The sequence below is a fragment of the Melospiza melodia genome, chromosome 4 (genome assembly GCF_035770615.1).
Source record: "Melospiza melodia melodia isolate bMelMel2 chromosome 4, bMelMel2.pri, whole genome shotgun sequence".
Classification (NCBI taxonomy): Eukaryota; Metazoa; Chordata; class Aves; order Passeriformes; family Passerellidae; genus Melospiza; species Melospiza melodia.
In genome coordinates this window covers 90,508,601-90,533,123 of record NC_086197.1, presented here as the reverse complement: position 1 = coordinate 90,533,123, position 24,523 = coordinate 90,508,601, and the positions used below count along the sequence as shown (strand labels likewise).

Below are 24,523 nucleotides of genomic sequence, written 5' to 3'. Positions count from 1 at the left end.
CACTTTACAGTTCTGCCACATCACCAGAAAATGCCAACCTGTCTGCTGTAAGGTGAAAAATAGGAATGTGAGATACATTCCAGCAGCTGCAATCCCTGACTGGAGGTGCTGCAGGGAATCTCCTGCCCAGCTCTTACTGCTTGACACATTTCCAGACCCATGGGCCTGACTTTGCACACCTCAGTTACCAGGAGACATTTGAAGCCCTCTGACACAGGCCCCCTTCTCTGCCCCCCGAGGCAGCTCCTGAAGCTCATCACTGCCTGCTGGGCAGGGAAACACTTGTTTAAATCCACCCTCTGCAAATTCCCCTGCCTTTCCCCCAGCTCTTACACGCTGAGTGCTGGCAAACAGCAGCTCTGCCTTCAGCTCATCCACTGACTTTCTGATTACATAAACCTCACTCCACACTCAGAAGCCCCATCAGCCTCCCCCACAGGGCAGCTGCTCCCTCTGAGATCGCCACTGCTGCTCTGCACTGCAATGCCACTGGCAGCCTCCTTGAGGACACAGAGGCACAGGGAGGCAGTCCCTGCTGCAGCAGGAGCATCCAGCACAGAGCAGGAGGGAGGGCATGGGAGGCTGAATCACTGATTGTGTTCAGCCTCACAACCCTGAGCTCCAGGGCCGCCAGCTGAGCCCCCGGACACCAACACCTCCCTGGGCAGCCCTGGGCAGGGCACTCCCCAGCTCTGCCGGCAGCAAAGTGCCCTCAGCTGTGCTGACAGCCCAGGATGCTGCTGGCAGAGCCTGCCCCTCCACACAGCACAGGCTGTCTCACAGCTGAGGGGATGGAACACACCTGGGGCATCACCACATCCCCCACGAGTCAAACCCTGCCCTCAAGAGCAGCCTGGGCCAATTCCATCTGCCCTGCCTGCTCCCTCCCTGGGTGTGACAGCAGCTCAGTGCCCACTGCCCAGGTATTCCCTTCCTGCCTCTCTCATCCCTTACCAGTAGCACCTGCTGGACACCACTAGCTGGGATCCAAAGCTGCTGGGAGATGATTCTTCACCACGCCACAAGCCATGCATCACTTGAGTCCTCACACTTACAGGAACATTAGACAACAGATTCACACAGACACTTGTTAACATCCACACTTTGCTGAGTACATCCCCAAATGAATTTGAAATGAAATTCTGAAATGAACACCTCCAACTGGGGCTTTTCCCAGAAAGCCAAGTTTACATCACAGATCTTCTTTAGTAAGTGCTCTCCATTTAAATGGATCTATTTCTTCAGTACCAATAAATGAACATATTCTCCTTTTGGATAGTATTATGCTTTAAATTAGTGTTGCATAAATACCGTTACCTTTTTTGGTGAAAAACTCCTTGGAATATTTCCCCAACATAGCGTATTTTCGAGGGATTTTTCCCAGCAGTTCAATGATCAATGCTATGTGGTCTGCATTGGAGAACATTGCCAGCAAAACAGAAACATACAACAGTTTAATCAGTACATTGCATGCACACACTAACACTGGCCCGGTACAGACAGAAATAGATTGATCCTGGTAAAAAACACATGAGCACACTGCTCACTCAGTGGCTACTTTGGAAGGATGCTTTCAGCAAAGCTTCCTTCTCAAAACAATGAGTGGCAGCTGCCACAAACAAATTCCGCCATGTAATTTAAAATGTACCAAGTTATTTTTCAGAACATTTGGGTTAAAAAAAAAAAAAAATCAGAGATTTGTGGGAATTTTGCTTTTCAAAATAGAAAATTTTGTTGTGTGATTTCAGGAAATGCTCCTTGCTGGGACATGATGCAACCAGCCACAGCAATTCCACTTCTGTCTGCGTCACGGCACCTTTCAAAAAGAAGAGGTACTACCTCTGCGATTGAAGAATTCCCGAGAATATTTTCCAGATAGAGCAAAGTGCCTTGGGATATTGCCTAGCAGCTCTATGATGTGTGCTATGTGGTCTATGAGGGAGAGAAAAAAAGGATACGGGAGTGGAAGGGGCAGGGAAAGGATGGGATAAAAAAGAAGAGGAAAGAAACTGGAATTAGTAAAAAATCAGAAATAGTTTCAAATCAACAATGTTTGCAGCAAATCCATGCAGAGGTTTCCAGGATCAGCAGAGCTCTGGCATCATTAGTAGCATTTAGGAACAATGAATGATGCCCACATTACCACTGCAAAGAGCATTTACAAGCAAACAAGCATGAAAATGGACAGGTATACAGATGGAAGCAGGAGTTAACTCTGATTTTAAAAAAAATAATTAGTAATTGCCTAATACAAATAAAAATACACAATGTAAACATTATTCCAGTGTCACTCTTTTAAAGAGAATAATAGAATAAAGTTCAAAGTTGTCGTTTCTTTTCTAAACTAAAATGTTGTTATTTTCAATCAGGTTTCCACACATATGCAATCTTACAAGAAGGGTAGTTTAATTCCTTCAGGCAGTTGTTAAGTAGATGAATATCTGCAGAAGGCAGTTTTTGCCCACCCACTGCTAGTGGTGGCACTTAAAACTAAAAAGAAAAAAAATCATATTTATACTCTGAAAACAATGTTTATGAACAGTTCTACTCAAATACAAAAACGCCACTGTAAGCTCACTGGAAATTTAAGAGAAGGTGTATGAAAATATGAAGAAACTCTTACAATACCTCAAAAGAGTCATACCTTCATCCCTGGAATAGTCTTCACCAGAGTGTGGCTCAAACAAGTAATCTCCAGTCGCCAGCTCAAACGCCTACAACGCAACAGACACAGTCAGGGGCTGCAGGAATAACGCCTTCCATCGAGAGGTGTCAGCACAACACCACAGCTCCCTCAAAACCACAGGATCCTCACTCAGCTCCAGCCTGAGACTGAGCTGGGACTCAGGAGCAGCCACTTACCTGGGGACATCATTCCTGCAGAGCAGCAGCAGCAGCAGCACAAACCCAGGCTCTGCACAGAGCCCCACAGCCAGCCCCGTGTCCAGCCCCACATCCAGCCCTCTGTGGGGCTTGGGATGGAGGCAGGAATCACACACAGGGCTGGAGTGCAGCCCCTGCAGGTGGGATGGAGGCAGGAATCACACACAGGGCTGGAGTGCAGCCCCTGCAGGTGGGATGGAGGCAGGAATCACACTCAGGGCTGGAGTGCAGCCCCTGCAGGTGGGATGGAGGCAGGAATCACACACAGGGCTGGAGTGCAGCCCCTGCAGGTGGGATGGAGGCAGGAATCACACACAGGGCTGGTGGGATGGAGGCAGGAATCACACACAGGGCTGGAGTGCAGCCCCTGAAGGTGGGATGGAGGCAGGAATCACACACAGGGCTCGAGTGCAGCCCCTGCAGGTGGGATGGAGGCAGGAATCACACACAGGGCTGGAGTGCAGCCCCTCCCTGCAGCCCTGGGAGCCCTGGCAGTGCTGCCACGCTCAGAGCAGCTCCCCAGGGTCTGGCAGTGCTGCTCTGAGCCAGCCTTAAACACAGCCTCACCCACTTGTGTGCACTGTGGCGGTTGTGTCAGCCACCTGAACACATCAGGCATTTCAAAATATAATAATATATATAAATAATACAATATAATATATATAATAAAAGCTACACATGTATCTGACGGGTATTTACCTATCAGGTTGCACGCTGGAGGCTGAATTAAAGAAGTCTGAATCACAAATAAAATCCATTTATGACTACAACTAATCACTTGAAATTAGTCAACAAAAAAATCCATTCATGTCTATAATTAATCACTTGAATTAGCTTCTTGGATTACTCTAAATCTGAAAGAGTTTTTTTAAACACTTCAATGGTGGGAGTAAATGGCAAGATAGATACTGATGAGGAATCCAGAACAGACACCAGGACATCAGATCCCCTCAGAGCAGGCAGGGATGCTAGCCCTGTGTTAGGTGAGGGTAAAATTGACTTTCTCTGTATGGGTGTAATGAACATGAAAAGCTGCAAAGCTCTGAAGCACCTATGAGAGCCCATACTTGTGTCCAGACGTGGATTCATCTGATCTAATTTGTTAAACTAGTCTCTTTCAGCTCTGGCTCACCAATTGCCCAAGCAGCCACAGGAATCTAATTCCTTCCAGGTGGTTTAAACATCAAACTATTTTCTGTGTCCAAGACATGGGAAAACAACCGATCCAGAAAAGCATTCCAAAAATCAGGCAGAGCTTCCGAGCACAATTCCAGGATGGGATTCCACTCCATTAGAACATTTACTACAAAATACTTGTCTCCTGAAAATAGGCACTTTTCTGTTCCAATTTACAAACTGGAGTTGTTAAATCACCTGTAAATTTAGCCTATTTATGAGCATTTGGCTTCTTCAAGCTGTGAACTGCAGTGTCATCCAAGTGGGCTACAGCCAACATAACTCACTGCAATCACACATGGCAGCCAAGAAAACAGGAACACCCCTTGTTGACATTTCTGCTGATCCTATGAACAGGCCTTTAACTTCTAAAGTTACTACCACTAATAAACAGTCATTCACTACTTTTCTTATTCCACTCTTAGCTCAGGATTGACAGTTTGCATTGTACAGCTGAAAACAATTGGAATGGTTTCATAAAATACCAGGTTTCTAAACTGAAATAAATGTTAAGAGCAGCCAGAAGTGATCACTGGGACAGATCTCTGAACACACCACAGAGAACACTGTTATTCTCCTGAGATGAGACACAGAAGACCCAAGTGTCCTCTCTGTATCTCATGGCAATAAATTTATTCATAGGGAGAGCTGGAGCAGCTTTCCCAGGAGAGCACACACCAGTGGGGCTGATTCCCAAGGACACTGAGGAACTCCCTGCTATTCCACACAGATCCCTGGAGAAGAATGGAAATGCAGCTGAATTTAGCCACAAGGGTAGGCTACACAAGAATATAGTTTCTGTCCATAAAATGAAGTATTAATAGCTTGATATGTCTGTGTGGGACTAAAAAGATTAAACTGAAAAACTGTGAAAACTGTTTATAGAAAAGCACAAGAGGTAAGCATACTGCTGTGATGCTCTGAATTTCAGACCAGTTTGTGTATCTCAAGAGCTGAAAATTCCCATAGATTTGGGGTATTTTTTTAGTATACCACCTTCTCACTGAATAAAAACCACAGCTTTTGAAAGTGACAATGATGCTTCTCTTTTCCTTTTGTACAGCTCTGACTGCGTGCCCAGGATGGGCTGGGGCTGCAGCACTTCACACATTGGATTTTCTCACTCTCCCTAAAGGACTCCAAGAACAAAACCACTTCTAACTCAGATGCACACAAGGACAGCCCAGAGGCAGGTGCTGTGGTGTTTGCAATGATGGTTCTTAGCATCCAATGTCTCACAGGTTCCTCTGTGGCAACCTCGGAGTAGTTCCCAGCTACTTTCAGGACAGACTAGCTACACTGGGCAAGATAAATGAAATTTGTCCTCATATAAAAAAGAATAAAACCAGACCAAGGTTTTTGTCATAAAGAATCTGTGCTAGAGATAAATTAGTGCTAGAGATATAGAGATTAGTGCTATCTGTGCTAGAGATAAACACATTTATAAACGTGTTTATAACACATAAATAGCTGTAATAAACACATAAATAGCTATAAGAAGGACAATCCCATCTCTGGATTGTAGCAGTTTTTCTGCTCTTTAAAGCACTCTCCAAAGGGGTGGTGCCCTGGAAAGCCCAGGCTGGGATGGAGTGGGAGCCATGGAAGAGCCACAGCTCTGGCTGCTCTGGGCATCCCCAGCACTGACCCTCACCTGACACCCTCCTGCAGGCACAGAGAACCCCCAGACTCCACAGGGGAGGTCACTGCCACTCTGTGATGACACAGGGAGACCCCAAGGGCAGCACAGTGACCACGGGTCTGCTCTGCCCAGCCCTGCCCAGTCTGGGGCCACCAGTGTGACAGTGACCCTGTGCAATGGGGAGAGGTCAGGGAGGAGCTGAGGCACTGCAGGGGCTGAGCAGAGGAGGCAGGAGGAGAGGCTGGCAGGGCTGGGTCTGCTCAGGGGGGAGAAGGGATTTAACTGCTGCACTCCTATGCCTGAAGGCAACAGTGGAGAAAAACAAGTTCAACTCTCCCCAGTGAAGAGACAACACAGGCAGCAAGATGGGAAATTGCAATCAAACATGAGGGAAAAAATTCTTTGGTGAGACTGCCTGAGTACTGGGACAGGCTGCTCAGAAAGGCTGTGGAAATGCCATTGTTACAGGTACATCCTGAGGTATGTACCCCTCACCTGGACATGGCACTGAGTGACCTCATCTAGCTTTGACAACAACCCTTGTTCAAGAAGGAGATCACTTTAAACCTAAATTTGTCTATAATTTCTGTGATGGTGTTCACAGGGGTTCTTGGATGAGGGAAGAGATGAGGATATGGCTCCAGGCTTCAGAAGGCTTGATTTATTATTTTATGATATATATTACATTAAAACTATACTAAAAGAAGAAAAGGATTTCATCAGAAGGCCAGCTAAGAATAGAAAGGAATGATAACAAAAGCTTCTGTCTCAGACAGAGTCTGAGCCAGGTGTGATTGGCCATTAATTAGAAACAACCACATGAGACCAATCACAGAAGCACCTGTTGCCTTCCACAGCAGCAGATAATCATTGTTTACATTTTGTTCCTGAGGCCTCTCAGCTTCTCAGAAGGAAAAATCCTAAGGAAAGGATTTTCCATATAGGATGTCTGTGACAAATTTCCAGGATGCTACAAATACAGACTAACTATATTTACTTATTTTCCCTTTGGAAGTACTAAGTTCTAAAAACAGGTTTCTTGACAGAAATTCCAACTCTAAAATACCATGATTTTTTAACTTAATGTTGACATTTACCTCAAGACAAGTCAGCATTTCATTTCTTATATGGAGATAAAAAATTAGCTACATTACACTCAACATATGGCACAGAAGCCCAAGGCAACATCCATCTTTACTGAGTGTTCTGGCAATTTCTACTTACCACTTTCCTAAGGTTCTCACAGAAAACCAGTCTAGACTGCTTTTCTCCATCTGCAGATGGTGAACCTTTCACAGAAATGGTTACACTGCTGTTTTATAGGCTCTGAAGAGGCTCTATGTCTGTGAACCTAGCACAGCACAGACCTGCTGCCATCACTACATAATGGAGCCATATCTAAACACACAATTGGAAATAGCTACAATTTCACTGTGTGACAGCTGTGCACTCAATCTGCTGATTGAAAAATGGATGCATGCCTAGGGAAAGCTCTCTGGGAGAGGACTGGAAGAACAATTCACTTGGACTGCATCAGCCTCCCTGAATTGAAGCCCCAGCTGAAAAAGAACAACAAGCTATAGGCCAGAATTATTATTTTGACAGATGAGATGCAGCTCTTGGCCAGAGCTTCTCCTACCCAGCTGAAATGAAGAGATGTGAATGTGAAGACTGTAACTGCTTTAAAAGCAGGCTTGGTTTTAAGAGCACTGTTCCACAGGTCGGTGGGAGCACAGAAAGAAGATCAGAAAGCTTTCTGAGATACACACACCAACTGATAGCTTGTTCTCCCATGGACATCTCACCCTGAAGAGCCAGGCAACGGAAGAGTATGAAAGGCATTTTGCATGGTTAGTGCTTGTAAGGAAGGCCAAATATACAAACCAGAGACTTGCATGGGATGCTTGGAAAGGAAACAAGGTCATTTTATTTGCTGTACTCCAATCTTGGAATCATGCATGCTGAGTGGCTGTTTTGGAAAGTCAGCTCCTCTGGGAAATCATTTTCTTTTGAGTGTTTCAGGTTGTCCACCCACCACCTTCAGGAAGGTGTACAGCGAGTAATAACAGCATTCTGTACTGGATCTGCCTACTGAAAAATACGTGCATAGCAACTTCAGCTTCTTCTCCCCTCGAAACCACATTTCTGATTTTCAATTTTTCCTCAAAATACTGCTTCTGTGCAGACTGAAGCTTGTCATCACACCTTTGGTATGTGCCACTCACACATACTGACATGATGATACTCATGATCCCATGGAGACATGATCATTTCTTCCCTGCTTACAACAGTGAAGAGTAGTTAAGGACAGCTCCCTCTCCACTCCACACTGGAGAACAGCACACAAAGAAATAAACTGGGGGCACAAGCCTGCAAGGCACCCACAAGCACTGACATGTAGGTTTAATTTTAACATAACCTAGGATAGCCTGTTCATTCTTCATTCAGTTCCTCTGAGTTCTCTCACACAAACAGAAAAGGCCATGAATAAACCCCAGTGCTGTAAACTTGCCTTGTAGTAGCACATCCTTTGTTTTGAAAGCTCTTTGTATGTCCCCTCTCCATCACACCTTGCAGTGTTTTCTTTCATCATCTGTCTTCTCTTTGGGTAGATAAAATACCAAGTACAATTTTCACCTTCTCTGACTTCCTGCTGATCTATGGCTGTCATCTGTTTGCTAGGTCTTATTACAAAGAGAGGATATTGCAGGAATCACAACCCTCCACCAAAAACACCTCAGAAAAGTGTTAAAAACTTAAAAAGCTATGTTCATGAACCAGCCTGTGACACAGTCACCTCTTGCCAGCAGCTCAAACCAAAGGTAATGAGCAAAAGTCAGATGATGAGATTCATCACTTCAGGTGCTTTTCCTGTCCCCAATCCAAGGAGATTGGAACAAGGAAAAGCAGTGGAATGATGGTGCTTGCAGTCATTTCCAGAAGCAATACAAAAGGATGCTGTCTGCCAGTACTAGCTCCCTTATCTTGCCAGGATTTCTTGGCAGCAGCAGTGGAGTACTGTGTTCTGTGTTTTCTGGGATTTAGGAAATGCTAAATCACTCAGAGTCTGTTCAGTTGCTGCTCTAAAGAAAGCAACCCGCTCAATACTGTTAATGTGGAAATTCAAACCAATGCAACTAAATCATCAAGGATGTTTTCAATCCTGTCAAAGGTACTGCTGCCTCCAAATCCATTCCCTTTTTTTGGGTGAAAATGAGAGATGCACCTCCCTGCTGGCAGAATTTAATTAGGGCTTAGTACAGGAAGGGAACATCTTCTAGAATTTAGTAAATGTGGAGAGATTCCCAGTGCGTAGCTCTCCATGAGAGCAGCTCTCAGTTCCACATAAACAGTCCACAATGTTAAAAGAAAAATAAAAGGGTACTGTACAATTTCCTTAACCAAACTTAAGTGGGTCCAGCAAATGACAGCAACCATCATTCCAAACAAGATCACCAAAGCCTAGAGACAAAATATAAGTTACACTTTGTGGAATTCTTTGCCAGGCACTGAGCAAGCAAACAACTCCACTGAGGTCTGGAAAAGCCCACAGACATACAACCTCTTTCACAGCACTTCATGCATGCCCTGCACTGATTATAAGCCTCCAAAGATCTGCATCATCCTCTTTCTTCCCATCCTTAATTTTTTCCTGAGCAACTCTGCGACTCAGATCACCTGAGCAGAGGACTGCTACTGGTCTGAGGATATTCACACTCATCCTTTAAACCTGATTAACAGAAGTTTGGGGCACAAGAACTGGGCCATGCCAAACCATCTAAAATCAGAAGATTCAGCTCACAGGCTGCTGGCTTACAATGCTACTTATTCACTGACATAACACCAAAGAAACAGCACTGCAATATTATTAGCCCTGAGTTATCTTGCCCTCTTTTGTTGTTTGGGTAGAGCCCTTACATGGCTCTGATTACAAACACTCCCAGCACAGGTAACCCTGACCAGAAACTGGCTAGTCCCATACTAAAATCAATACAAATAAAACAGGACTTTTCCTTCCTGGAAGCTGCATCAAAACCATCACACTCCTGGCTAGACAAAGCCATCCCAAACTAAGTGAGGCCAGGTAAGGAATGCTCTCCATTCAGACACAATGTACCATGTCCCAGAAGATTCATAATGCAATATTCTGGAAGTTGCTGTGCACACAGAACACAGATGCTTTGCATGCTCAGGGCCTGATTATCAGAGGTCTTGTTTCAAAATTTCACCTTCATCCTTACTATTAAAGACTGTGTAAAATGCACTGGCAACTGGTATGATGGAAAAACACATTCTACTGCTGCTGAGATAAAACACAATCTTCTGTGCTTAACACACTTCATGCCATAAATACAAGCCAATACAAGAACCAGCAGCTGGGCCACTGATGGTCAGTGCTACCCTCAGTGAGCAAGATTATTTCATTAGCAAGGAAAAGGGAGATTAGGCTCAAATGGAGATCTATAAAGTACAAGACCAAGTTAAGACCCCAGGTAAATCCTGGTACCAAACATTCCAAGTCATCCTTCATATAATCCAGGACACATACAGATTTGTGAGTTTTATATACACATAAATCTGTAACACAGAAACCCTACAAACACTAAGTTCCAAGAAATGCCCTTTTTTGGCCATTTTTTAAATGGAGATGTGAGCTAGAGTATCTGACAGTAGTGGACACAAAATACATGGAGAAAATCTACTTTGCCAGTTAAGCAGTGTTCATGTGTGCTTGGTGCTGTCACATTAGGTAAAGTATGGATGGATGGAAACTTGCCAAGGAAAAGTAATGGCAATACTGCTGGACCACTCATTTTGCACAGTACTGCTTCCAAAATGCCCTTAATGACTCAGGACTTGTACTAGCAGAGTTGCCTCTGCTCTCCTTTGGGAGTCCTGGACATCAAGGCTAACAGGGTATCTGAGCTGTATTTTGGCTGAAAATAAGCACCACCTGCTCCAGCAGACAATCCCTTTGAAAACACAGTAAACATGGAACAGAGTGAAATAAATATGAAACAAGAGCAAGATAATCTAGAAGGGCATTTTCTGAATCAAATCTAGGTACAACAAGGAAACCAACCTTGAGAAAGCAAGTAGAGGCATTAAAACACTTTGGCACTTCACAGTCCCTGACTGCCTGAGGGATTGGAGAGGTTCACATCATAATTTCCAAAGACAGCCTAAATAAATTTGGGAGTTTGCAGTTCCACATCAGGAATGCTTTCCTGGCTGTTAATCTCTATTACAAGTCCTCTGCAGGAAGAGGTATTAAGGCCTCCAAGGCAATCCCTACCTCAGAGCTGTTTTCCATCTGATACAGGATCAGCATCCCCAATGCTCTGACCCATTTTCTCAGCCACACAGCAATGCAAACACTTTCTAGGGGCTTTTAAATGATGATTTTTTTCTGTGAGCTTGAGAGGCTGCTCTCTATTTTTTACACAACTATACCATGATGACAATTATATTCAACAATTGTATGTAAGTGCTGTAAAGTTGTAAAATTTCTACTGCACTTCTTAAGGGCAAAAACCTAAAGACTGTGACAGAAGACAGAATTACAGCACTTCTGCCTCAAATGCTTTACTATCTGCAAGGCTTACATAACAAAAAAAAGCAGAACTACATTTTTCTCTTGAAAATAATGAAATTTCATACATAATTGTGAATCTGAGTTAAGGTACCTCCAGTGGCAGTGATGCTTTAGGCCTTTTTCTTTCCCTGAGTTTGAAGAAAGCAGGAACACTTACATAACACAGAGGAGAAGTTGTAATAGGCTGGGAAACCCCAAGTATTGCAAGAATATTACATTCCTTAGATGTGATATTGCTATTTAGTACCCCTCTATCTTTAAATACAGTTCTAGGTAGACCTCAGCCTGCTTTATGTGCCTTTAGCTCCAAGACTAAAAGACTTTATAGGACTATAAAATTAGCAGTGACAGGTACAACTTAAAGATGAATGCAGGGTGTCCAATAAAATACAAGATTATCAAGTTCAACTGAGGTTTACAAAATACTAGGTAAAAGAAAAAAGTCTCTATAATGACTTTGTAGTTAGCTAAGAGAAGAATAACTTAAGGAATTAAAGAACAAACTGTGGAATATTTTATATGCTTTGTTTCCAATGTAATAGAAAAATTCTCCATTTTGTAAATTTTGGAAATGGATGGGTTTGCTGTGTACTAAAGAAAAAGCTAGTATTAAACTCCAGAGCAGACATACTTTAATTTCACTTATGGGTTAGCTAGTTCCAACACACGGCTTGCTGAACTTCTAATATCTGTAGGATTTTATGTTCCTTTCAATCCTCCTCCTCCTCTCCCTCCGAGCTGTGTAATTCTTCTCATCACCCACACATGCAAACTGTGTCTAGTATTTGATCTTCTCCTCCTCCTCCTCCTCACACACTTACTCTTATCAGACATGTATTTGTAAAATATAAAGATTTTATTAAGATTTTACTTTTAAAATAGGCAAAGGTATTTCTAAATTTGTTTTTTTGGATATACATACTATCTTAAATGAGAGGATGCAGCTTGTTCATCCTCAATGAGATATTACGGTGTTTCAGAAAGTTGCATGATCAAGTTTTCACTTTTTCTGTTCTATAAAGACTCTTAAAAAGCTGTAATTTCAGTTGTGTTAAACTAATTCCACAGAATGTTACCACATATTTTATGCCAATAAACTGAATTCCTACTCTTGAAAGTTTAGAACCAAGCCTAATCCAATCCATGTTTTCACTGCACTTGGCATCAATTTAAAGTATTTCCCTATTTTTGCTAAATCACAGCTAACAGTAGCCCAGGTTCTAAGATTGCAATGAAACAAAAAGTTGTACTTTTTTAGTTACATTTTGTCATTCAGAATAGACACATATTTCTTCTCTAAACTTGCATGTTTCTGGCTACAAGTGTAAAATCATCACATGAAAATTAGATGTGCTCTCCAAAATATTTCCTTTTGATTAAGAAGGCTTGAGAAATTGAAAGAAAGGGAAGAAATCATCAGCAGCTATCTGATACAGCACCATTTATGATAATGCATTTGTGTCAAAACATCAAAAACATCCCCATCAGGCTTCCTCACTAAATAAACAACTGTTTTAGGAGCTTTACTCTTGTAAAATACACATTGCATTGTTCTTACCATACATGCTGTACTCCAGATATCAGCAGGTGTACTGTAACCTGCTCCTATTAAAACCTCTATGGATCTGTACTGTCTTGTCTGGATGTCTTCTGTGAAGTGTTTGTGCTAAAATAGAAAGAACCACATTAATGGGAAAAAAAGCACTATAAAAAAAGACCTGTTCTAAATAGTGAACAGCTAAAATGATGTAGTTCCACTTACCACCCAGCAGGCATTCCCCAGGTCAGCAATTTTAACTCTAATTTTATCTGCATTCCTTGGGTCCAGGGGATTCACCAGTAAGTCAGCAGCACGAGTTTTTGCTAACACAAGCAAAATGCAGAACAGTTAGAATGTTAAGCCCACTATTCATTATCTCTAAGCAGTTTTGCCTTGACACTTTGTTCAGTGTTGTCATACACTGAATACATGAAAATAATTTGCTGAATGTTACAAGAAATTTAAGCAACATAAATAGGATTTCTTCCCCTGATTTCTAAATATCCTTATACATTTCAAGTGCAAATTTTTTGCATTTTTTAGCTGCCAAATGACTCTTACTACAATAACCAGAGGAGCTTCTAAGCAAAACCAGTGTATGTTTCCAGGAACAGATTCAGACAGAAAATGTGAAAACTCAGACTCCAAGAACTCACCCACTACACACATGAAAGATATGTTCTAGGAACAGTTTGGTTGAGAAAATAAATCCTGCACTTCCATGCCTGGCTACAGTAAAAATCTGGCTGAATTCTTCCTTTTTTTTTTTTTTTTTTTTTTTAAACCTATCCCAAGGTGTAAAAGACTCACCAAAACCTGGCTAATTTGAGAGCCTAGAGGGCTGTCATCCTTTTCACAAATAATTCAGCACTTAAAAGTTCACTGAAGGTTCTATTTGCATCAATTATGATCCAGACTAAGAAGGCAGAACTTTGATCTTACAATCTTTAGAGGCTCTTGGGACACTGAAACCTTAACACCCCCAGCAGAGGTGCTGCTTTTCTCTGTTTTGACATTCCACCTGCTAGCTCCTAAACTGGGAAGAAAGCAGATGAAGGCAGAAGACAGAAGCAGGTATCACACATCACAGGGAAGCACAGGACTGCTCTCTGTTTCCTTGCCCCAAAGCTGCAAGGTGTAAATTGGAAGCTGAAGGTAAGATAAGAAAGAGGCACCAGATCCAAGCACTCGTGGCTGCAGTGACCTGATAAGCTGCTGAAAGCCTTGGAACAGGAAAATACACCAGACATGGCACAAGGACAAAAATGCTGGATGTCTAATGGAGAATTAGGAGTGACTGAAATCAGATGGAGACCTTCAACTGCTGGCACAGGAAGCCTGAATGGGTCATCAGAGCACTGAATTTTAGCCAACCAGAAAAGAAAGTGGTAGGGCCCACCAGAGGAGAGAGGGAATGAAAATATAGAAACAGCAAAAGGCAGAGGGGGCAGTGACCACAACAAACAGCCCTCTAAAAAAGCTAGAATGGAGTCCAAGACTCAAGTTTATGAAAAGCATCAACATAAGGACAGAAGTAAAACACTCAAAAGATAGGAACTAGTAAGACTAGTAAGCTTAATACTAAAGTCTTCCCTTAAAAACATGCTGCATAGTACAGTGCAATATTTTTAACACAATCACATGCACTACTGAAGAAATAAAAGGACCTTTCTCAGTTCAGCAGTCTTTGCAAAAAAAAAAAAAAAAAAAAGACAATGCTGGATAAATCCTTCCCACATGTGTTGCTGAAGGACTGCAGTAAATAAAGTCAAATGAAGGGGGGAAAAAAGCCCCATGACTAAGACATCTGAATATGACATTATGCAACAGCTTTCTTCAACCTCTTCCTAAGAGAGGGACATGAGCTGGCAATAGGGAAGTGCCTACACTTTTGTGTTTTTCTAAAAAGTTGTGATGCTTAAATCCTGTCTCTTCTTGGATTCTGTATTTGACAAACACAGATCATTTACAACTGAAAGTGAAGGCAGAGTAAGTGCATTTTCTAGAAAATACTCACAAAAAAGCATCCAGATAAGTTTAACCTTTCAACAAAATTAGTGAACACTTCTGTGTCCTAGTTCCACAAAAACTAGGAAATATCACCTTAATTCTCACAATCTCTGCATGACAATGTACTTAGCAAACATTCAAACACTGGAGAGAGGAGGAGGAGAGTCGTGAGGAAATTAGAGATCTATCTTCAGGGCATTTGGTCACGCAGTGAAAACTTGAGAAAAACAAAAACTGCTCATGCACTAAACACAAACTGGTTTGTGCACCAAATAAAGCAAGAATCCCAAAAAAATTAAGATGAGACCATGCCACTTAACAATGCATAGCAAAGCCTAGAGAAAGAGGAACAAATGAAAGTCTACTTCAGTACAAAAAAAGGAGAATAAAGATATGATGAAAAATTATGTAGCACCATTAAAAATATTAAATAGCCTCTAACTCCTGTATGCTTCTTTCTAAATACCTTCACCTGTTTTATTACTGTTATACTCAATGTTATTATTGATGCCATTAGTATCTGTAACATTCAGCTTTTCTCCCTTCTTCAAAAAAGTCAACTATCACTGAATTTACCGTCTGTCTTCTCTCTTTGCAAGAAAGGTGTGAGAACTGATGGGATAACATCAAGGAGGAATAAAGTAGGTTTTTTTCCCCAGCTAGGGAGCTAAGCTGTTTCCATGAGGACAAAAGCAGCTTTAATCTCTGAAGACATGAGGATTTTACCCACCACCCCAGGAAAACAGCAGTGGAGTCCTTCTGCCTATATGCAGCTGGCAAAACAAAAGAAGAAACTACCAGGCATTCAGGAACCTCCTCTGTATTGTTGCAGGGACTTGAGAGTGTAAGGAGGGGGACTAAAGCCTTATTTGCCAGGATGTTCCAGAAATGCAGTTCTACTGAGCTGTGTTTTATTTCACATTTCTTACTTTACCTTACCTGTCAGATCCTCTAATAAACTGTGTCAATTGCTCTTCTAAAGTCCTAAACCAAGAAATACACTTGACTGCATTTTTCAATGCAGCTCAAATTCATCTGTGACAATGCTGATGTCAAGCTTGGTGATCTTCTCCCTAAGCTCCCATTTTCTTCTATCTGCTCACAGATTTAGAATCTCAGTATTTTCTTTATTAAAGCTGAAACCCATATATTTATCATTTAACCACTGGCACTATAAATAAGATCTATGTGTAATATCCTGAAGCTATTTAATTCAATGGCAAAAATCCAGCTCTTTGCAGTGACACCAAGATTTCACCTTCCATGTCTTCAAATGGATTTACAGGCAAAAGTTCTGGACTGATGGCCAGAATTTAAATGTCCAAACCCATGCTGAATATAGAAACACCATAATGAGCTGAGGGTTGGCAACATGCCCTGCTGAGTATTAATAAAAGGTTAAAACAGGAACTGTTTGACACAGAAAGAACAATTAATGAATGAAAACACAGCATAATACAGAATTTTTTCAATATGACTGAGAAAAGATGTGACAATAAGTAACAGATAGAAGCAGCAGCCAGACAAGCTCAAACTTGCTACAATTCTTCTAAAACAATTCAGAGTACTAAGCAGTGGAACACGCTTCAATCACACTGGATTATAATTTCATTTGTCTATTTAAGAACAGGTATTTTTCTTTTTGAAAAATACATTTTAAGCCAACAATAAATGTTACTGGGCTTAAAAGATGGTGTATTAGTGACTTGTTATCAAAGGACATCAGGTTTCATGATCTCATGCTCATCTACCTTCAAACTACAGGAATTATGTTTATTTGCAGCTATAGATTTCCTTTTCTCTTTCATAAGCAAACTGACTTGTCAATGCAAATGTTTATTCTACAATAATTTGTTTATCTAATACCCCTTCAAAGCAAGTTCTAGAGTGGAAAATAACCCATAAATTACAGTTCTGCAACAAAACCCATCCAATTCACCTAAACAATCTTTTCTTAACCTAACCACTGCCTTTGCATTCCATTTACCTGCCTCTTTTAATGCAATACACACCCATGCTACTAGACAAAAGCCATTAAGAGGAACACTTACTTTTTGGCAAATCCCCAGTGCTGGAAGCTGAAACCGTTCTGCTCCTGTCATGAGATGGGCTGCTCTCCTCCCTTTCAGTTACAGTGGATCCTTCAGACACAGCAGAGCCACAGGCTACAGACTCCAGAGCCCCAGAGAACACCGACGCTGAAAATTCCGAGAATTGGGACTCTGGAATTTTATGACGTCCATTTGGCAATTCACCATTAAACTGTTCATAGGAGCTGCTATAAGAGTAATCACTTTTTGCATTTGGATCATCAAGATTATACTCCTCTGGATTTGGACATTCTTCCTCTTCTTCTTCCTCATCTTCAATCTGTTGTTCCAATAGGAATGGGCCGTTCACAATATGGCCGTTTGTTTTGGGGGATTCTATCCACTTAGGGTCTGTAGAGTCAGTGTTGACAAGCTCCTGCTCAACATCATCATCCTTTTCAGTGTTTTCCTTCTCTGTGTCTTCCTTTTCATCCTGATCTTCTGCTTCACCTGAAAAATTTCAGCAAGCAACACATTGCATCACACGTCAATAAACCAGACTAAAATCAGGCATTTGTCATTTTTAACTATTCAGTAACTACCTGACTTCTGACATATCACACAAGGAAACACCGAATATCACTGAAATATGCAAAGCTTCAAATCTAAATTAAAGGTAAAAGGATGGACTAGTAAGACTGCTGGAAAAATAAAAAATAGGAAGGGCTTCAGGAGGGAATAATCCAGAAGAGAATGATGTTATGAAGGGAAGATGAATAAGGCCTTGAATGCAAGCTTTTAAAAATCTAGAATTCAACCTATGTCAATGGAGTCATCACAGAAGCAGGAGAACTCTTTGTAAAAGCAGAACTAAAACAAACCAAACTGAACTACAGTCTCAGTAGTTACATCTTTATCAGGACTGAAGAGCTGACAAGAAAATCAGGGAAGCCAGAATGGAGCTGGACCATAACGATTATGGTCAAAGTCACCAGGGCTGAACAGGAATTTTAACAAGTGAAGAAGTTGCAATCTTTGTTACCTGAGAGATCATTACAACAAACACTGTAAGAAGAAAAAGGGAAAGAGCAATGATGACTCCAACTATGTCAATAACATTATAGAAAAATGTCTCTTATTGTTCTTCTGTTTCATCAGGATACTCAGTTATTCCACTCAATGTGGCATGGTGACTGTTATGTGCTTTTTTGAATACTTTATAGCTATACACTACTATTCATGGCTTTCTTCACTTCTGTAGTAACTTTGATTTTTCTTTACCTTTTGAGGTTTTGTAGTTACAATTTTAACTACAAGAGAAAATGAACTTAATTATTGGAGATTTTGTTCACTGCACCAGATACAACACAGCACAGTTACACTTTCTGCTCTGAAACAGTAAAATCAGGGGCAATAAAAACAAGTAATACTGACCATCATCATTTCCAGGTTCTTCATCTACTACCTCTTCTATATCAGCTGTTTTTAGTTTCACCTCTGGGTGGTACTCATCCTCTTGTTCATTTGATGGTATAGCTGAGGTTACATTTTCTTCTATTTTTTTCCTTTCAGCTTCCCGCTCCAGTTCTTCTATTTCCTGCAGGCGTTTTTCCAGCAGCTCAGCTTGCCTCTTCTGCTTTTTCTTCAGTTTTTTCTTTTTGTTTTTGGATATTTTTCCAACCTGAAATATTAATACCAAAGAAAGAAAAAACGAAAGTAATTATTTTCAAGCCATCTCCAAACTAATTTACAGATTGATTACCTTTTTTTTTTTTTAATACTAGATGAAAACTAATTTAGTAATTATATTACATTTTCCAATTTACTTCAAATCAAGAATGATACAGGATTACATGAGGCAAAAGTCCACCAAAATTTTACACAGTAAATCATGTTTTTTACATGGTCATCATTAGATATAAAATCAAAATACATCTATACATCTAAGATGTCGTAATAAAATTTTTATAATCCCACAACCTTGATAAACACAATAATCTTAAACTTCAATCCAGATTAACAGATGATACTGTATGTGGAAAATAATCAAGTGTCATATTAGCTGTTTACATAGAAATTCAATACCTTATTTCTCTCTCTTAATAATGCAGTTATTAACCAGCAAAAGTATTCTGAGCAAAAAGACACAAGAAAACTAAAGAGACTGGAAACAGTGAATTCTAAATAAAACCTGGGTTTTTTTCAGCTATTTTCTAGTGAAAGGAATGCATTTTTATTACTCTCTTCTGGCCCAAAACATATGAATTACAAACAGCAGATGGCCATTATGAAGTTTCTCATTTTATATAACATAAGGATTGAAAAACTCAGGTACAACAACAAGGAAATGAAAAGTGAATGCATTTTAACAGAACTGTGGCTTCCATTTCTACCATCTGATAAATGAGATCTATTCATTTTTCATTCATTGTTTAAATATCACAATAAGAAATCCTCATATAATCAAAAAATAAAGTACAAGGAAAAGAGAAAAACATTTCCTCAAAGCTTTATCTGTTAATACTGTTATTTTCATAAAAAGCCTTGGGATCACCTAAACAAGACATTAAATTTCACAACCCTAATAATTTTCATCCATGTTGTATGCCCACTGAAATTATACATGTTCTGTACACACAGAAAGCAGCTTTGACCACAGACATTTCTGAACAGCTGTATTACCACTGGTTATTTCCTATATGCATGTGGCAAAGAGATCTTTCAAACCTCAGAAAATTGCCTCAACTTTCAGGCCTTGATGATTAAGGCCTTTATGCCCTTAAGATATCTGCAATGCACAATATTTAGTGCATTCTCCCATTTCTGTCAGGATTTGGACAAATGGGTTATTCCTCAAGAGAAGAAAACAGCAATGCTTAACTTAGTTTGACAAAGCTATAGAACTGAATGTCTGTAAGAATTTCCATCACAGAAATACTGTGTTTAAAACTGGTAAGGCCACAGACATGAAAAGAAAAATGTTCTTTGAAAGATAAAAGCTTTATTCAAAGGAAGCTCTTAAAAAGGGTTGAGGCTACTAACAGTCTAATACATATTAAAAGCCAGAGAAGCACAGAAAATAAGGCAGTTAAATTGTATTATATAACAATACTTACAGGCTTTTGTTGTGGAGCTGTACTCACTAAAAAGACAAAAAATAAATTGTAAATAAAATAAAGATTTTCTTTTTCAGAAACAGCTTTTTAAAAGCAAAAACAAGTAGAAATAATTTTAAAATACCTTTAACTAAATAAGGCAGTGCTAAGTTTACTTTGTTAGCCAGATTTTTTACTCTTTACAAGTACATGCTGCCTGAAATCATTTGATGTCTCCATTAGAGCATCTGGGATTGGAAGGAGCTAGCAGCTATCTGTGTTCACTGTGCTGTGCTTGGCACACAGCTCATAATTTAAAAAAAAAATTAAAAAAAGGCTGAACCATTAAGAGTGGATAGAAATCATGGAATGGCAGAGCAGGTATAGACTGGTTTAAACAGTTCAGGGAATATTAGCAAAAATACAACTACTGTGTTGTACCCAACAGAAAAGCCAAATACTCATGTGTCTTACTCTGCAACGAGGCAGTTTGATTGCTAGGGCTGGAGGCATGAAGAAGTGCCTAAGGCAAAAACCACAGCATATCACAGAAAAGGCAGCTCCAGCACAGGCCTCTCTGAGCAGCTGTGAGCAGGATCCCAGCAGTGACTGGCTCTGATGGGATTGCAGCACTGGCACACTCACAGAGCACCACAAGGCACATTAAACCTCCCCTGTGATCAAAACCAACAGAAATATCCAAAACCAGGAGACAGAAGCAAGAGGAACTGAACAGGGGAGAACCTCTCACAAACTTCTTCAGACACACAGGCCTATGGCAATTAAGGAATGCAAAAAAAAATATAGAGTTGTTTTATAGGTTCAGATCCTGCTGCTAAGCTCAGGGAAAAACCTGCTTGAATGCCCCTGAAAGGGCAAGGTTTTCAAAAAGATTCTTAAACCTGAGCACTATCATTGTTATAAAAAGAGAAATTATACGCAACCTACTCTATGTGTTGCTGTAAAGGTAACACATGCTCTGCTCCCGTGTGGAAAGCCATATATTTAATTACAATTTGCTAAGAACCAAGTGTGATAAGAATGCCATTCCTTAAAATAATACTTATTTTAATGTCAGGAAGCAATATAAAGGCTGCATGAACAAAATCAAGTTATTTCCCACATAAATAACAAAATATCTAGCTATGTGATTACACATTATGTCAAATTCAATATAATACATTCACCATTTATACAACTTTTCATCTGAAAGTATATAATGCTAATCCAGTGAACTGGATCCTGATCACTGTATTTGCTCCCAATATAGGAAGTATTTTTAACATACCTCACAGATTTTAATCTGTGATATATTTTCTGACAATATAGCAAAGGGAATTACTCTTCCACTGCCTGTAGCTGATGTGCTCAACTGGCAAATTAGTAGCAACCACAGTACTGAAAATATATAGTACATAGTACTAAAAAGAAAATTACTAGAAAAGCTACACTTCCTCTTTGTCTTTGCTAATTGCTGTGAACTTTTTTACCTTGGCTACTCCTAGCTAAACATAAGGCACAGTTCTATCAAAACTCTTGGCAAACTTAACATAAAACATCTTACAGGAACCCCCAGGAAAACCCCTAGGAAAATGGGCTTATCATGCGTTCAGTTAGGTACAACAAATTCCACTTTTAAGGGTGAAAAACTATGAATGTAAAACTTTTCATTGATTCTTAAAAGTAAGTTACAACAGACAAAACGGCAGATGATTTCACAAGCATGGTGGTGAACTTAGAACTAGACATAATTTAGGTAAGATTAGTAACTGTTGTCAATATTAGAGATGTAAGCTTCCAATGTGACTAAAACCCAGGCATTAAGGGTTGTGGGATGGGAGTAAGTTTACACCAATAAATCTTTTTCTGTTTCTGGGGACCCTGAAAACTTGAACATGCAAAACCAGCACAAAATCATTTCCTGACAGCTTCAAGAGCAGGGATAAGAATTAAACAGACACGCATTTTTCACATGCAATTATTTAAAACGCGAACTCTCACTGGATAAAACACTGCTAGCAATACTGTACTGCTGGCAGTTTCCCACCCTGCATTTGAAGATGCTGCTGATACCTGCAGAGCCAGAGGGGGGAGGAGCCCCAGCCTTCTGCCACTCGGTGGCCTCAGCCGCCATCCTGCGCACGTAGGCGTCGTCCACACACATCAGGATGTTCTCGGGCTTTATGTCCGTGTGGATGATCTTGCACTTGCTGTGCAGGTAATCTAGACCCTGAAGGACCTAATCACAGAGGGAATTCTTAAAAAAATCTGCTTGAAACTGCAACTAAATTAATTAAGAAACTCAACTTTCAACTGCATTTTAAAATAAGGCTGATTTTATCACATTGCTCAAAAGTACCAAGAAATTGGAAAAAATACGTTACCAAGTAGTAGCATAAACACGTAATTTTCCACTGCAGCATGGAATTACAGAAGCTTATGAAGCAAAATTGTTTGATGCACAGTAACACCAGTGCAATCTCACCCCACTGAGATTAAAATAAAATTATCTCAGATAGTAGCAAGAGTTCAGTTCAAATATTGTAATTCAAACCTTCAAACTGTTAACAATTGTGGAAAAACCTGATTAGAGTATTAACTAAACTTACCTGTCGAATTATGCTTTTAACACAACGGATGGGAAGGCCTTGATAATTGGACTTGATTATCCATTTTAGAAGATGATGTCCAAGTACTTCAAAGACCATGCAGACATCTGCAATTTAATTAAGGATAACTTCCAAATAAACTTGTTCATGAGATCAAGTTTGCCTGTGTTCTGGCTAAAGGAGTCATCATCCCCTTTAGAGGGAAAATGATTCCCCCTAAAATGAGCATGGTAAATGCTTTGGTACCTTGTTTCAATTATACATAAACCCATACAGAACCAGTGTCCAACTGCAGAGCAAATTAAAATAAAACATTTTGATTACACAAATCTTGTCCATCACTTCTACATGTTAACAACAGCACTAGGGTGAATAATTAAGAAAGTAATTGTAAAAAGTAACTAACTAATTTTTCTTTTCTTTGAGACAGCTGAAAGTACTGATTTGGCTATGATCTCTATTTTTTAAATAAATTTTAAATTATATTAACAGAAGGTTTTAATAACAAAAGTGTGCAGCAACCATGCTTTAGAAAATGAACCATAATAACCGTTTTTTATTAAGCTGAACAGTCACTTAACAACAAATACTAACATAGTATGAGAATGGATCTCTTAAAGCCTACAGTTTTAACTGCAGAGAATAATGGCAATCACCAAAGAACTCTCAAACAAAGAAATGCAGAACTCAGAAACAACATGCAAAAAACACAATGCCAAAAATATTTAATTAGACACAGCGTTTACTACTGGCTCCTGACAGAGGCAAACAGTCAATTATCAGGGGAGATTATTAGGACAAAACATGATGTAGGAACTTCCAGTGATTTCTGCTTCAAGGGCTTTCTAAGTTAAGAGATTCTACACCCACATGCCTGGGTAGGTTATCTTTCTATTGAGAAAATCTTCAAGTACTGAAGCTAATTTAAAGTTTTGCCATCACAACATTCTGGCAAGTTATACAATTAGACTACATCCAATTAATCCTCAAACGTGAGCTAGGAATGACCTTAATATATACCTGGAAATCAGAAAACATGTTAAAATCTTAACTACATGATACTATAACCTTGTGATGAACAATATAATGCAAATAACCAAAAATTAATTACTGCAGGAAAATCTTGATTTTCTGACTAGGTCAGAGATCATTCATATGGGAGACCACTTCTACAATGTTAGAAATCTTACCTAACTTCTTTAAGTTTTATTAACTAGAGTCTTGGCAATTATCTTAAGAGCCACTGTCTTGTGTTAAAATGAGACTTACCTTGTCTGTCAGTTTGTCACACACATTCTCCTCAAGTACCTACCTATATACATAAAGATAATGCAAGTTTTAACATCTGCATCGTCTACATTGAAGTTACACCAATAGTAAAAGGTCTCAAGACTGGTCAAAGCACACTGTAACACAACTGCTCCCAACAGTTAATCTCATTGCACATTCCTGAATTCCTGTTTTAGAGGAGACACTGAATAGTCCTTTCCCACTCACATCAGCTGGGTGAGCTCAGAACTCCATCCCATTCAGGAGAGGAAACAGCCTTGGTTGCTTTACCCCACAATGAACACGAGTCACAGCAGAGCACACAGCCATCAGAGAGGATGAGCAGAGAGCATGAGCTCTGCAGGGCTTATTAACTGAGCCCACACAGTCAAGCTGCAAAGCTACAGCAGCACAGATTGCAAAAAGGACACTGCAACATTCAGAAATGAAATATAGGACACCCGCCCACAGTCCTTCAGACCATGCTGCTGCACTCTCCAATGCACATTCCTGACATTCCTTGCACTTACAGAAATGTTAAGCATTGCCAGTGACCAGAAGAGAGAGGGATGTAGGGAAGTAAACAGCTGAGAGGCAAGGGAGAGCACCAAGAAGGAAGGTGTAAGAGGAATGGCAGAGGCAGGCAGGAAGAGGGAAGGTCATCAGAAAGTGA

General features: G+C 40.2%; 1 protein-coding gene across 2 annotated transcripts in view; it reads right to left on the bottom strand.

Moving 5' to 3' along the window:
• SRPK2 (SRSF protein kinase 2) overlaps nt 1–24,523 on the bottom strand; it is an 86,184-nt gene that overhangs the window by 6,538 nt on the left and 55,123 nt on the right. The window contains exons 6-15 of one of the 2 annotated variants that reach the window (XM_063155536.1): nt 22,582–22,688; nt 22,046–22,211; nt 19,994–20,019; nt 18,312–18,558; nt 16,899–17,387; nt 13,060–13,160; nt 12,856–12,963; nt 2,645–2,714; nt 1,840–1,932; nt 1,318–1,410 (exon numbers count right to left, since the gene is read on the bottom strand). In XM_063155536.1, coding sequence (XP_063011606.1) covers nt 1,318–1,410; nt 1,840–1,932; nt 2,645–2,714; nt 12,856–12,963; nt 13,060–13,160; nt 16,899–17,387; nt 18,312–18,558; nt 19,994–20,019; nt 22,046–22,211; nt 22,582–22,688 — 1,500 coding nt within the window. The remainder of the gene's footprint in view (nt 1–1,317; nt 1,411–1,839; nt 1,933–2,644; nt 2,715–12,855; nt 12,964–13,059; nt 13,161–16,898; nt 17,388–18,311; nt 18,559–19,993; nt 20,020–22,045; nt 22,212–22,581; nt 22,689–24,523) is intronic. The other variant, XM_063155535.1, reaches the window with a different exon arrangement.